General features: G+C 37.5%; 1 protein-coding gene across 1 annotated transcript in view; it reads right to left on the minus strand.

Annotated features, from left to right (window-relative positions):
* LOC112150870 (glypican-5) overlaps positions 1 to 16,723 on the minus strand; it is a 58,355-nt gene that overhangs the window by 19,736 nt on the left and 21,896 nt on the right. The window contains exons 8-9 of the mRNA XM_024279387.2: positions 12,846 to 12,966; positions 4,452 to 4,596 (exon numbers count right to left, since the gene is read on the minus strand). Of these exons, the coding sequence (XP_024135155.1) occupies positions 4,452 to 4,596; positions 12,846 to 12,966 (266 nt within the window). The remainder of the gene's footprint in view (positions 1 to 4,451; positions 4,597 to 12,845; positions 12,967 to 16,723) is intronic.

Here is a 16,723-nt window from a genome sequence, read left to right on the forward strand (position 1 = left end):
TCCGGATTTGATATTTTTAAAATAGAATAGAACAGAATAGAATAGAAGCTTTATTAATCCCGATTTCTATCTCTTATGAGGTGGGTTACAAAAACACCCTACGCATCTGGTCCCTATTGTCACATTTTAGAGTGATTTGTGGCCCACAAGTCATAAAGTTTGCCCACCCCTGGTCTAACTTATCTGGACCATATAGCAAACCACATAAATTTGTTATATATGTTGTGCAAAAAAAATCAATTAAACGTGCTGGTTGTTTGATGCAAAAAAATAGATTTTTATTTATATAAAAATGAGCCTGTCATCGCTTTTCCCCTTTTTCAGCCTTTCTTTAGCATTACGTACATAATAAAAATAAAATAGTAGTAACAGTTTCCTCTACCAGCATAAAATAATTTCCTCTTTTTATTATGAAATTGAATAGACAACAAAATTTTCTTTTTCTCATTTTTTTTTCTTTTGGTCCTTTTTCAGCACATTCAGCACTGTCACTTCTCTTAATAACATAAAGTAAAGGATAAAATAAAAACTCAAAGCTGTTCTAAACATGAAATCAAAAGAATTATACACCAGCACGAACATAAAGTTCACATGTACAGGAAAATATGTGACCTCATTGCCTTCCTCTATGAACTGCATGCTCTTTCAGCTTCACTGAGTATGGTGTTCATTAATATTCAAAGAGATGCCAACAAGCAGGGAGAAGTGCAGAAAATTCCCACTTCGCCTTCTTCATTGTTATTCTTCCCCCTAAATTCAGGAAAAGCCTAAAATATGATCCTAACACAGTGATGCTCATCAGCAATCTTCAGTGTAAATCGCAGAGGCTCCAGTTTCCAGATCAACTGGAAGAATGAGCATCCAGAGTTATGATCACCACACCAAGGTCAGTGTCAAGGGTGTAAAAAAATTGCCTTCAAATACCTTATTAGGGAAGCCTGAGGAGCAAATAGATTTCTTTTGGCTCCGACAATGTAGAAGGAGATGAACGTGATCCCAGTTGGACAGTCAAACCACAGAGAAATTCAAATAAATCTGATGATCCAGATCATTTCTGTACAAGATACTAAGATTTGAAGCAGAAATAAGAGAAAAAAAAAACTCCTTTTTTTAACTCTACCTAATTGAAAAGAAAACACACTTGGAGTATGGTGGATAGCTGCAACCGAATTTGGTAAAATAAAGCTCCTGCATATATTGACAGCACGGGTGGTAAAGGTGACATATTCCATTTTTTCCGCTGCCTCACCTGCTTGAACATATTCTGTGAGCTGCTGACCCGAAGCACTGTATCATAAAGGAGCAGTGAGGCACGTAGGAGCTTTCCTTCATTACCGGGACGCTCGTTCATGACACCAGCAAGGACAGGACACTGTAGCAATGATGAATGCAAAACCTATAACCTATAGCTGTGTCGTTTGGGGCCTGTGGGAGCTGATGACATCACCTTGGTGAGAATCAACAAAGAGGATGCAGCCTCCAGTCACGGATAATGAGGTGATGCAGACAAAAATGTCTAAAAAAATATTAAAACAAACTGAACCCTGACAGTAAAGGTTCTGTTTTTGCTCTGATGAAGAATTTTTATATTAATGAACAATTATGATGTCGACTCAAATGTTTTTGCCGTAGGATCAGATGAGCACAACAAACAGAAAATAAATAAAAAACACGTACAGTGTAATAGAAAGACAGTACTTTTGGGGGCAAGCACCAAGTTTGACATGGATGTACCTTAGAATCCCCCACTGACTGTATAAGAGAACTGGACTAAGTGAGTGTGACGTCATTCATGATGTCAGCTTAAGCGCTCGCTCCAGTGAAATGAAGCCAATGTAGTCGCCATTTTTTATGATACGTACGCTGCCATTTGGAGCCAGAAGAGGTTATCGTGTTTTCCGGAGTGTAAGTCACACCAGAGAATAAGTCACAAGAGCAAAAAAAGTCCGACTTTTACAACATATTCGTCAAGCCCAGCGTAGAAACAAATAAATAAAGAAATACAAGTATACTAATCGTTTGATCTGTATAAGAAAATATATCAAAGTTAAAGAGGAAAACATCAGATTCTCTTCCATGTTTGTTTTGGACGACACTTCTTCTGCAGCTGTCATTACCAAATACTTCTACTCAGGTGCAGCGCCTTCTAGCGGTTGTTAGTGGAAACAACCGCTAAAGGACAACAGGTGTTTACTGGGAAAATAACAAATATATGAGCTTATTTATGCATAAAAAAACACAAATATGTCGTTTCTGAGTATAAGTCGCACCCCTAGCTAAACTATGAAAAAAACTCAGACTTATACTCCGGAAAATACGGTTGTAATCATTGATTGGTCCAAGTCGGTCTGAGTCAACATATCTATGACGAGTGAGCTTGTTGGAAGTCCACACCCCTTCCTCTGAAACGGCTGAGGAACATCTGTCAATGAAATCTTCCAGGTGGGGTCTGATTGGTCCGTTTATAACTTGAATAACTTGCAATAAAGAAAAAAATATCATGGAGGGGTTGGTCAGGCCAGTTCTCTTTTACAGTCAATGGGAATCCCTTCTTTCCATTATGAGAAGATCTCTGATGATAGCACAGAATTCTTGAATTCTTCAAGAACAAAAAAAATTGCTGCTTAAAAGAATTGGTTCATAAAGCCACTCTCTAACATGTATCTGACAACTGCTTTTGATTCATTAGTTTTCCATTTTCCAACACTGCAAATATAAATTTAAGACAGAAAAAAAGATTACAACTAGAAACAGTTTTACGGTAAAATAAATTAAAGACCTACTCTGCAGATGCAGACATACAAAGGCATAAATTTATCATTAACACTTGTTTTTTTTCTATGTTGATCTAATCATAGTTTCCCTCCAATTGCAAAACCAAAACCAAACTGTGGTTTTGCCAAGATGGAGAGCAGAGCCGTCAGAACACAAAAGAACAGAATTAGACATGCTGGCAGTTCTATCATTGTTCCTCATGATATGGTAAGGGCTCCTTTCATGGAGCCTGTTATTTGCATCTGTTCCTTTCTTTTCTTACCCTGCTTTGCCACTTGTATTGCAATGTCCCAGAGCAGTGTGACACTTTTTTCCACCTCAGTCACGCCTCTTTGTGAGCTTCACGGAGAATCAGAAGTAAAAAAAAGTGTTAAAAAGTGGTTTGTGTGTGTTCATATTTGAACTTGTAAACACAAACTTTGCTAAAATTATTTGTTTTCCAAAGCTGAGAGCTCTGCTTTGACTCAGAGATTCTAATTAGTTGTATAAATTCAAAGTGTTTGTCTAATGTTTCTTTTGGTTGCAGTTTCCTACAAAATAGTATAAAATATCAGGACTATAATGTCCTCTCACGTTTTATTGCAGTACTGAAATGTTCCCCACAGTGGCTGATTAGGCAGAACAAGCTATAGTGAAAGGCTTTTTGAGTTGACCCATGGGTCTACCAACCAGAAAATCCAAAAACATAAAATAACTAATAATAAAGCAGACTCCAAACATGTAATTTAAGCATGACAAAATAAAAACAGCTGAAAAAAAAAACATATTCACTGAGAAATAAGTCCTTCTTGCACACGATCTCTAGTTGTAATTTAAGGAACTGCAACAAATTGTTTTACCAAATGTTCTTCTAACCCTCATGGAGCTGTCATAAATGGAAAAAAAACATCAAAATTTTGACACCTGGCTGTACAGTATATAGGATCATATTAGATCAGGTTAAATTTTTAATATGAAAGTCAAGTGAAAATTGCTCCATTTTAAAAGAAAAAATAGCCTGCAGTGTTCATTTCTGCAACATTTGCACTTCCGAGTTTGCCCCTTGTTACAGGTTTGGTGAAAGCAGCACTTGTCTAAACCACCAGAAAAAAGTTAGGATGAATCGACAGTTCCATTTCTGGACAAAGGTTTTCTCATCAACTATTTAAACAAATTAAAATTTCAAAGTGTAGACTACAGGACTACATCATGGTTTACAGGGATCCTCAGATCTCCCTATGAAACCTGTGAATTATGTATATCTACAAGTGCTATGAATAAATTACAAGAAACACCCTTGAGGGTTTATTTTTTCAATATAAGTTTTTGACCTGATTAATAGTTTATCCTTTTATTTGTACTGAAAGGGGAAAATATCTGCTGAGTTCAGCAGAAAGCACGATGGAAAATGTGGAAGGGGGCATCTGAGACACATCGCTCAGCTCAACTCGTCTCTCGAGGCATTTCCCTTCTGCTACTAAACATGTAAACGCTGCAGCATTTTAAAAATACACTGCAGGTCGCTGCGCCATATGTTTGTGTTTACTCATACATTAATTAGTTGAGTGTGTGGGATTAGTGTGTTTGCGGTGTAGGAACCGGAAACTCTTTAGCACGAGGAGAAGCGTGCAGGCATGTGTGTGTTTGCCTCTGTTCGCCTGCTGGTCTGGGTGTGTTTGTGCACACATGTGACTCACCACTCTCCTGACCAGATGTTTCACAGCCATCTTCATCATCACAATCTTCTCCGCTGCCTCCGTCTTTCGTCTGCACGCTTCCCCCGCGGTCTTCCTCTCCCCGTTCTGGCTCTTTGCTGGCCCAGCCGAGCTCCACCAACAGTTCCTGTGAGGAGCACACAGTTTGGTTTCCAGTCATATAAAAACTCCCCAAATTTTTGAAGTTTGAACTTGATGCACCTTACTGTTCAAAAGATAATTAATCCTCAAATAATGCATTTATAAGAATATATTACAACCACTATTCAAATGTGTGTTTAAACTCCAATCTTTACATTTTAAAGAATTGTTTTCTCCTGTGTTTTGGAATCAATTCACAGACTTTTAGGCTGCATTGATAGTTTATTGTTGGATCTAGAGCATTTTAGCAATAGGATGTAATTTCATGAAGGGCATTTCAAAAGAGAACATTAATAAAGATGTCTGCACTTAAGCCCATTATGATAATTATAACATTTTACGGCAAAAAGCTAAAACACTCCGACCAGATTAATAGAAAGCAGACTTCATGCATCCTTGCGTGCTAATTAATAAATGCCAGCGTGTAAAACAGCTTCACAGATGGTGGAGATAGTAAATGCTAGTTGGGGAATGTTTATTCTAAGCAGAGGCAGGCTCTGAACTTGTTTCACAGACATTTACTTCACAGTGAGACCAAAGAGCATTCAGTTGGCATTTATGATAACAATGAAAATATACCACCTATTAACATAGAAACCATAGCTACCAGAGCTGAGGTTATTCTGGTAAAATAAGGCAGATATTGCTTTTACACATTTGTAAGATAAAGGCTCAAACTGCCCCCTCTTTAATTTGACAAAATGGTAACTTTTGCATACTTTATTGTGCTTTTCTACGGTGATTATGACCCAAAGCACTTTATTATCAGTACCACCATGCACACATTCCCACACAAAAGTCCTCTGGTATTGTTTCACATTGCCCCTCTAAGGGTGAATTCCTTGTGTGCAGTAACAAAACAGACTTAATTTATAAGTAAAAGCAAGTCAATAATAAAAATGGTGATGTTTTTGTAAATAGAATAAAAACATTAAAATGAAATGTAAAACACACTTTAACTGTTGCCAATCAAATGGTGAATAAGCTGCTCTGCGTTGTTGTGCGTTTTCTGCAGTTAGCATTGGAGAGGTGGCTGATGGTTAAGCCGATTGTGTGACAAAACTGTTTGTCCCTCTGCTACAATACCCAAAAAACATCAATAAAAACATCAAAAAAGGAAATAAATAAATAAAAACACAAATGTCAATTCTTAGATCTACTTTTAAGCAAACAAAATCTATTTTTTTCTCAGAAATGCATGCTTAAGACTACTAAGACAAATGCAGTAGTAAACTTCAGAAAGAAGATCATAAGAAGTTCGGGGGAAAAAAACAGCCTAAACTTCAACACTCCTTCCTTTTTAGACTAATCTTAAAATTCTGACATCAAACTGTGATGCCAAGCCAAAATAGACACACAACAGCAGTCTCTGTGAAGTTTTTCTCTTTTAGAATAATTCATTTATGTCCCAGTGGGGCAGCATATTTTAGAAGACAGCAAGAAAAAAGAAAAGTAATGTAAACTTCTAAGGCGCTACAGAAGCTTTTGTCCTGTCTGATAATATTAGTTTCCTAATAAACTCAAATATCCTCAAGAATTACAAGTAAGAGGGACACAAATTAGGCAACTGAGCTCAGGTTGTTCTAACCTGAAGTCATTTTTTTCTAGTAACTTATAAATATACAGACTATGAATCACACTAGTCTGTTGTGATACCAGAAGACATCCTTGTAATTTCTTATGTCTGCTGCTGCTGTTAGAAAAACATCCACTCTGCTTGTTTCAACGATAACAGAGTTTTTATTTTTTATTTTTTAGCAACCATCATAAAAATAGACCTCGTTTTCCTATTAACTTTGACAACTTATTGCTTTAATTTGTGTCTTTTCATCACAAATGTTTTTGTTTCTTAGAATGTGACTTTTTTTAACCAGAGTGTATAGATAATATTAAAAATATCCTATAATTTGTCATGTTTTTTTTTTTTTTTTTACTCAAAATATCTTTTAAATTACCACAGTCCTGCAGCTGATGAACTAAAACAGTTTTTTAGCTGTTGGATATGTCTGACTTTTCTTTATTAACAGATAAATTAAGGCTGCCTTGAAGCATAACCTCCTTGATAAATGAAAACATGCTACGAGCTCTAAAAAGTTGCACCTTTTCCATCATTTTGAGCCAATAAAAACTAAACTTATGCCTATTTATGCCTGAAAATGTTGTCAGTAGCTTGTTTTTATGTGTATCTCACAGAGATGCAAGTTTAAGACATCAACTACTATGGTTTTTGATGTTTCCAAGGGTGTAAACAGAGTTGTCTGTCCTCCATCACACAGTGATGTTTGGTATCTATGGAAACGAAGGGAGCCAACGTTATTAGATCACAGCATGTCCAAAAGGACACAGAGGCAGGCTGGAACCTGCAGTGAGTCACCATCAAGTCATCCCACTGCAAATGAAGACAAAAACAAATTACACCCATGTTTCCACCACAAGTGTTTTTCCTAGTTGAGACGAAAGTCTGGAAGTTAAACAGACTTTTGGCCGTGCGGCGCTAAAGCTGCTCACTGACAGCAGCGAGCCAATACTAACAGAAATGACTCCAAAACGGTCCCAAAATGTGTGGAGGGAAAACTGAAGAAAGACTCAGTATGTGACTGGGAGTTTGGGGATATTTGGTATTAATATAGCAGTGAGACAACGATGCTTTGTAGAGGCAAAAACTTTCATGCATCACTTTGCCATTACATGAGTGAGCCACAGACAAACACAGCTGTGTGAGGTTTACAGGGAGTCAGTCCAGCACATCCACTTGTTAAATAAATACATAACAGCACTTAAAAATGTACATTCTTAAACTGTGGTGTAACTTAAAAAGATTATTTGTAGCTCCTTGATTATTTTTTCTACTGGTGAGAAAAATGGACAGAAAGAGGCTAGCTTTACTAACAATGACAAAATGAACTAAAAAGTTTGAAGGTGTATTCAGACAGGAAATGTCCTGGCCCAGTCCACTTAATTTGGTGGAGTCCTGAACGATGCATTTAGTCTGGATTTAGAAACCAGACATTTCTGTTTCAAACCAAAGCTTGTAAACAAAACATGTGACTAAAGATCTCTTCAGTCATTGGCCAGGAAATACTGTACAAGCAAAGCAACAATAGAAAGAATAATACACGTTCTACTTTGCAATCCTTGTCCGGACAGTTCACTTATTCAAACTTTGTATTTGGCTGACTAGTTTTGAACATCTGAGTCAAGCTAGCCAAAAGTGTTCAGTCTGAATACACCCAAAGGTAGCCTGTAGTGATTTCTACTATGAGATAAAATAGCCCTCAATAGCTGGAACTAATAGAAAAAAGAGGAAAAAAGAAAGAAAAATACTGCAAAATAAAACAGGAAGTTGGACCATTTTCTATAACTTCTGTGGCTTGATGATGTCATAGCTGTTTAAGAAAGGAAAAGCCTATCTTAAAATGGGTCAGATGAAACTGTATAGATCATGTGACCATAAGCTATGTACATATTTAGATACAGTAGGACAGTGACAAGTTAAAAATAATTAAGATCCTGTTCTATATATTGAACTTGTAGGGTTAGGGTTATAATTCTACATTCACACTGGGCATGTAAAAAATGAGGATTTAGCGCACAGTGTTCACACTGGACAACCGTTTGTACTGTCCACTATCGCATGTCCGCTAATTCTGAGGTAACATCACCTGGAAGACTGAGAATCTTTATGTTCTTTAACATTCTTCATTCTTATGTTCTTCTTATATTCTATTATGTCTTCTTCTCGTGTTTATGTAAACTTGCTGACCCTTTTTTTCTGTGTTTTTCTATTAAGTTTCCATGTATGATATTTCTGAGCATAGAGGTAACATCCTGTAAACAACAGCTTCAAGGGAGGTGACTTCCATTCCTTATTGAATGCTCTCCCTGAATGACTACTTGGGAAAAGAAAGTAGAAAGACTTTTAATGAAGGCCCCCTTGCCTATGCTGTCATTAGCTGTCACTTAATAAAAAGATGTGTAGGACGAAAAGGACCTGAGGTGCCCTCTCCATGCAGAACTTCTCCCACGGGCTTGACTGGGCTCATCATTACTGGCTCTAAAAAGCCTAATTGGAATGATAAGCAAGTCACAACACTAACAAAATCTCCAAAGATATCTTAATGAAAAACACAACCCCCCTGCCTTAAAAAAGGTTGCTAAAAATCTTCAAAACAGAGCCGCTGCGATCACTTTTCTTTGAAGAAACGCTCCTTTGTTCTGTTCCTCTTTCTTTCTTCACTCATCCTTGTTGTGGCATTGTATCAGCGGCACAGGAGACAGGCAAGCATGTTAATTAATGAATGGCATGTGTTGCTGTCTTCAGACAAAAGACTAAACACAGAGGTAGCAAGACTAAACGCCTTAAAAGACAACAGCAGCTCATTGTCTGTTTTTGTCTTCTAGAAAGATCACACGCCGTTTTGGTGGGAATTTACTTTGACCTTTAATTAGTTGCAAGCTACAACAAATCAGACTGTGACCTCACTGTGTGATTCAGCCTGTATAAACCACACAAAAAGTTGAGATGTTTCTTTAAGGGAAAGTACAAGTTACATTAGTAAGCATGAGAAATCACATTTATAAATTATTACATCTGTGTGTATGGAAACTGGAGGAAAGCTGAGTTGGCATTACCTAATGAAAATGAGATGAATGGACTAAACACTAATTCAACCAACACAGAACGATAGCTTCAAAAAAACTGAACTTAAAATATGAAGAATACTCTTACTTTTAGAAGAAAAAATCATGATTAAGTCAATCTTTTCCACAATTAGCTTTTTTACCCTATAGCGTCATGTGGTCCACTCATGCAGCGCTGTTACTGTGACCCCGCCCACCTGTGTACTATATGAACCTGCCGCCTCTTTTCAATAAAACTTTATCGCTTCACACACCATACATTACTTCCCACATCAGCCTTCATGAAAGAGTGATTTAAATTATTGTAGGCTGAAGGGGGAAAAAAAACAAAGTTTGCCACGGTGAAATTAAAATATTGTAATTACCCTGTGTTTTGTACCATGACAGGAGATACAAATTCAGGCAAGGGATAGATATCTTGGTACAACACCTGTAAGAAGACAGGTGGGGCAAAGTGAGCACGTCTGTGGATGGAACGTGAGCGCGCGCATGACTGGGAAAAAAGCTAAGTTGATATGCGAGCTGTTGCACATGTTTATGACTGCACAGCTGTTTGTTTTTTTGGTCATGTTTTGGTGTTGTAGCAGTTGATATTTATGAAATTATAAGTTCCGTTTGTTAAAATAATAACCACGCATGGTCAGACTTTCTTTCTGTTCTGTCAAATGCCAATATGAAATGTGAACAAGTTTTAAAAAAGATGCCATTATATTTCAACTTTGGCCTTTTTTTGTGCAACATTTTCATAAAAGCACTTTTTGAGTTAATACCAAAATATGCTTGAAAAAGCTATTTCCCTGCTGTCTATGATTTTTTTTATTGGAGATGTTTCTGCATTTCTTTGTATTAGAGTTTCCATGATAGTTTGCTATAATTTCATTGTATTCATAGATATAAAGGCTGCATTTGACACCGTCTGCCACACTGTACTGTGGAATATCCTACAGACCCTTGGAGCACCACCCAAGATTGTTTCTCTATTCAGTCTGCTCTATGGCAACGCAGAGAGCTGTGTCTGTGTAAACAGCAAAGACTCTGATTGGTTTTCCATCTCCAGTGGCGTTCACTAGGGCTGTGTGGCAGCTCCTGATCTTTTTAACAGCATCATAGATCAGCTGATGCGCCAGGTCTGTGAGAAAGTCCCTAAAGTGCCCTTCGGCAACTATTGTCTGACTGACCTTGAGTATGCTGATGACACCATCTTGTTCAGCACCTCCCTTAAATTCTCTGGGCATTTACAGTGAAGAAGCACAGCAGTTTTGCCTTCAAGTGAACTGGACAAAAACCAAATGTAAGCATATTGGTGATGTTCCAGACCCACCACCCCTTCAGCTTGCCAATGCCTTCATCGAGCCTGTGAAGAGTATTGCATACCTGGGCTCCATAGTGACAGCTAATCTAAAACCAGAGATCACCTGCAGAAGGGCACTGGCAGCAACAGCTCTGCAATCCCTCAGAAAACCCCTTTGGCGGCACCAAAACATCACACGCAAGACTATGCTCCAGATTTACAATTCAGCAGTAGTCTCCATCCTGCTTTATGGATCAGAGATATGGCCTTTAAACCAGAGCTTAGCTACAAGAATGGATGGCTTTGGACCATTGAGAACATCAAGTGGTCCTACAGCATTTCTAACAAAGTATTAAGGACCCGCACGTGCCAGCCCCAAGCATTGCTGCCTTATTGTGCAACGCCACACCAGCTGGTTCGGCCATGTTCTCGGCCTCCCTTCCTACCATCATACAAGAGCTTCTGGAATTTAACCCAGGGGTCGCAGGCTGGAAACAACCTCAAACCACATGGGGTTGTTATGAAGGATGCTGAGCTTCTGGCACAAGACTGACAAAAATGGAAAACCCTAGTCTATCTGGTCGACTGGGAAGGAGCATCGCCCCCCCAGCAAGAGCCTTGATGATGATGATGACGATGGGTGTAGGACTGTCTCACGGACCAACTGGGTTCATTTCCAGGGTGGGTAATGGGCTAAAAATGCAGTGTGAGTCTTTAGGCAAGAGGCTTCACGCTTCTGGGTCTCCCTGTTCCTTAAAATCCAGGGTTGTGTCAGGAAGGACATCCCACGTAAAAGGGCATCCCACATAAAAATTCTTTCTCAAACCACCTATGTGAATCAGGGAAAGCTGATTCACACAGTTGACCCCTAACAGGATACACCGAAAGGTGAACAACAGTAAGCACATTGGTGATGGCTCAGTTGATAACGAGAGAATTTCAAATTGGCACTTCATGTCATATATATTTGCTGACTCCTGCTCTAAAGTAAAACTATCCCTAAAGCTGAAGAGCCATGTCATATTTTGAGGTTTTCTACAGAGGAAGAAAGCTGATAGATGTAGTCAAGGATGTTCAGTGTAAGTGAGGAGGACGCAGAGGGTTTGATGGAAGTGGATGACCTGCTGTGGCGACCCCTGGGGGGGCACCCGAAAGACAAAGTGGAAGAAACAACTTTATACTTTTGGCATTAAATTCTCAGTCTTAAAAATTCATGTGAGCAATGAAAGATTCTCATAAAAGTTCCAATGACCGCAGCAGGAATTTTACATCCCTGTTTTTGTCTTAAGTCAGAAAAGAAAAGAAGTGGTTCCATCCTTGTTTAAATATTCAACTTCAATGTCCTGATTCCTACTGAGAAAGCCGATTGTATTAACTTATCAATGTCAGACTTGTCTCTACATTACTACTCAAAATGGGACACACTGTTAGTTTGTAACCAGACCGTAAGAAAATCACGAGCAATAATCTCCTTTTCTCTCTTATCTATTTAAAATAAATGGTTATTTTAACTTGGATAAATTGACTTTCTTAGTTACAACACTCAAACTTCTTCAATTGCAAAAAAGTATTTTTGTCCTAATGTTTTTCAGAGTACATCTGTCATCAGCAAAAATATTGAACAATAAGTTTAGCTCGTGAGCATGTAGCTATCATGTATTGGTTCATAAAAAAGTATTAATCCTCTATAATCAGATTACCAAATTGCAATGTTTTTTAAAAGGCTGCAGACATTTGCATTTATTGTTTGGTTTATTATTTTACTGTCACACAATATTGTGTACATTTATTTGATGCTCTGACATTTCTGGTTATTCAATGAACATACTCAGACCAATAAGAAATGATGAACATGAGAGCATGTTTCACCCACTCACGAAGAGAAACCAGTGAAAACTTGAATTATGGAGTCCTTGAAACTTGCTTTTGTCTGGATTTTCTCACTCTGAGTTAGCAATTGTCATGGCTTCCTTCTTATTATGCACAGTATGTAGTTTGAGTTTCTTATTTGAGTGCTTTGAGCTTTGGGTTTTTCATTTTCAGCCTTCAGCATAGCTTTGGAATCCAATTTCCAATTACCAATACTATTTTATTTGCTACATTTATCCGAATAGTGAACAAAATAACAAAAAAGTAAAGTTAGGCAATGTCTGAATGCAAAAAAAATCAATATATTGTTTTCAGAAATATAAATCAAAAACACAATTATTAGCTACTTACTTTTCTAAAGTGAAAGGGGCTTTATACCTTCTGAATTAGATAAAAAAAAATAAACAACAACAACAGATAAAATCCATATTTACCTGTGTCACCTTCTCCAGCTTCTGTTTTGCCCGCTTCAAGACCACATCTGTATTACGGACGCTCATCTCTGGATTCTCCCTCTGAGCTTTTATTGAGCTGCCAGCAACATGACCTGCATAACTGCACACAGAGAGGACATCAGTCTTACTGTACCACCTCCAATGCTTATTTTTAAAGAGCTCAATTTGTCCAAAAAAGAAAAGAAAAGTGAGTATGAGCAAAAAATAGAAGCATGTTGAGTACTTAGTAAATCCGTGGATCGTTCGTACATTTATTTTTCAAATTAAAATCAAAAACAAAAAAATTAATCATTTCGTATTTTTTTATTATTGGTTTTAATTCGAAAAAAAAAAATGAATGAATATTACATGGATTATAGTTCCTTTTTTTATTTTAAATTTGCTTAAAAGTAAAATTAAAATGTAGAAAACAACTTGTTTGCAAAATGTCGGCAACATTCTATGAAATGTTTTTTTCAACACTTTTACTAAATAAAAACAAACAACCTACTCCGATAAAAATAGTGTTTTTAACATGTTCTTGTGGGATTTTTCTTATAATGAAGGACAAATATAAAGAAAATTAAGCTTAAAATTGCATTTCTGAGTATTCAAATTGTTGAGAAAAATGCAGTTGGAAAAAGCCTGCAGCAGTAACATAGGTGCTGCAGCCACAAGCTTCCTGCTCCACTCCATTCTAAAGCATTCACATGCAAACAAATAGATTCATTAACATCTTTGTATTTTTTTTCATCTGAGCTGGTGTATTGCTCGCCATTTTTGTTACACAGGTAATAAGCGGAGATGTGAGGGGTTGTAAGTCCCGCCCACAACTCCAAGAAGAACTCTTGCTGCTCTGCAGAAACAAAGTCAGTGAAAATGACACAGGTCTTTTTGATTTTGTCTAAAACTGTCATAATTAAAATATCACTGGGAATGCATTAGCAACAATTTCAAAGATGATGGCTATGGGTCTTCAAGTCTTAGAACCTATTCATTTAAAAATTGTTTACCAGTTGGCTTTGTAAAATTTGATTCCACAAGTACGCTTGCTCTGTTTTTTGTGCTCCAGTTCTTCCAAATTTATGATACAGCACTGGATTATCTGCTCAAGTGCTCCCCCTGACCCAAAGAGGCCTGCATAAACACATAATCGTGATCTAATCATGCAAAAGCATTTTCTCATAACATTCAGAAATACAAATTTATAAGAAACCAAGCCCATCCGCCCTTTAACAACCGAGTTTATGAGGTTTTTATGCGCTTATATGCATCTATGTGCGACATGCTAATGTGTTGTAATATGTGAAGCCCTGCCGTTATTTAAAGCATCCGTCATGAATGCAGCTTTTTCTTCCAGCCCAGACTACCAGCTGAAAGCTGAAGGGCTTTGAATAAAAAAACAGCAAAAAGAGAAAAAACACACTTGCAACAAAAAAAGTGTTTTGAACATTTTTTAATGTGCTGCATAATAAATACATTTGTTAAAATGTTGAGACCAACTTGCGTGATATATTTGACAGCTGCATTTTTTTATTTATGTATAAATATTTTTGATTAATATGGAGGTGGAGACTAAATGAATCTGTGTGTTGATTTTTTTAGAGGACTGCGGGGAAGTTTCACATCATTTTCAAAATGGGAGGTTCATTGATAATGATGATCTGTAGGGAAAAGACGAAAATTTTCCCAAGTCTTTTGGAGTTAACACAACCAGACACCAGTTCAGTAAACCGCCACCGTCCACACCCTCCAATACACAAACACGCTCCAGCTTATACGACCACACAACCGAACTGTGGGAACCAAAGAGACCCTCTAATGCAGGGAGATGGTGCGGTGGTGGGGAATTCATCCTCTGGAGCCGTGCTGATCCTGCTGGTCTAAGATCCGATCCCTGCAGAATCTTCACAATATGATAAAGCCTTTAATCAAGTCCTCCAGATTTGATTTATATCCAGATGATATTTTATTGGACGTCTGTGTCTAAAGTAAAAATCTGTAGAGGTCTCTGTACAGGAGGAAATGTCCTGAGGCGAGCTCTGTGGGGTCTGTTTCTGCTCCAATTCATTTAGCCTGGCAGCATTCTCTGATATCTAGCTCCACAAAAATGAAAAACCATCTGGGATGGATATAAATATATATATAATTTTTAAAAATCCTCCTTGAGCGGGCTCACCTTTAAATGGGAAGCCAAATGTATCTGATACCGAGGGAATGAAATTTGCATTTTTTACCTGAAGTAAGGACAAATATACAGGTATGGGTGAGGGATTTCATACCGTGTGTAATGAATCCTTTAACATTATTCAGCCTAGATTTACATCTCTTACTTATAGAGGAAAAGTTTGAGAAGTGAATTACAAAGAGGCAGTCAGGCACCACAGCAGAATACAATGAACTGGTGGTGTGATGGAGGTGACATTCATTATCTTGAAGGAGGGTACGTTAGAATTGTGATGCACTTGCTTGACTTCTTCAACTTTTTATTTTCTCTAAAAACACATCGAGTCTTTAAAATCCCACTTAGATCATATTTTGATCTACTTAAAAGCATTTGAGGTGGTCTTTTAATTATAATTATGCCCTTTGTGACATAGTTTCTGTGGAGCGACAGGAGTTCATCAGAAATGAGCCTAAGCTGAATTGTGGGTGGAGTTGTTGGTGTGGAGTAGGCCTAAGCCCGCCCCCTTCCCATCATCCATCTGTTTACATGCTCATTGAATAGCTTACGGCCCTTCACACCCCAACCAAATATTAGAGGTGCAACAAAAGTCAACTACCACTGGCTGCATAGTGCAGACCAAGCGAGTACCTTAAAGTGGGCGGGGTTAAACCTGTCAAGCTCCACCCACTGAATGTGATTCTTTGTCACCACAATTCCCAGCTTTTCTTGGAATTTTGCAAGTTTCTACGTGCAATATAGCCACCTACCGGATTTGGGGGTGATCTTGAGGCCATTAACATTTTTTATACTTTGGAAGATTATTTGTTGTAATTTTAGGATATCCACACTCTTGCTTTAAGATTGTTTAAAAAAAAAAAAAAAAAAAAAAAAAAAAAAAAAAGCAAAAAATGAAGATGGATCTAGTCGACAGGTGGATGTATTAGAATGTAGTGGATCAAGGAGCTTGAGGCTCGCCAAAGTAGCTTCTGCATCACACATACAAGCTTTTCCTATTTTTGCATCTGCTTCTGATTCACGATTTGAATAAAATAAATATTCAGAAATGCAATTTTAAGGTTGATTTTCTTTATGTGTTCTCCATCAAGAGAAAATGCAATAAACACACCCCAAAACACACACACATTTCATTCTAGTGAGTGTTTAAAACATGTATAAATTGTATTTTAAGAGTTCTAAAACATCTATTTTAAATGTGCAAGAGCTAAAGCTTGTGTGTGAAGTTTTTTAAATATTTATTTTATTCTATTAAAAAAAATCACTTTGACATCGATGCAATATCATTCTATAAGTGTGTACACAACCTTTTTATCACTAAAGTGAGCGTTTGATAGCACCTCATGTCCTGAAGCTCACCATTCTGCCCAGTTTAAGATGAAGGAAGTGAAATACTTTCCCTGACTTTGATCTTTTAACCAGCAATTACACAGCATTAACAAATCTCTTCTTATGCGACCTACTTTATCTCCTGGATCTCTTCCTCTAATGCAACATCAATAAAAGACATATTTCATCCATAGAAACTGCATGTATTGATTATCAAGAAGCCATGGTGAACACACTAGATTAAAAGGTGAAGACCTCTTTATGTTTGTTTACACAAAGAGTTGCCATTTCTCTGAGACTTTGACAGACTGATAAAACCTATAAGCTGGCCCCAGCATGCCCAGAAACAGAGGGATTCTACTTAATA

The sequence above is a fragment of the Oryzias melastigma genome, linkage group LG4 (genome assembly GCF_002922805.2).
Source record: "Oryzias melastigma strain HK-1 linkage group LG4, ASM292280v2, whole genome shotgun sequence".
NCBI lineage: Eukaryota > Metazoa > Chordata > Actinopteri > Beloniformes > Adrianichthyidae > Oryzias > Oryzias melastigma.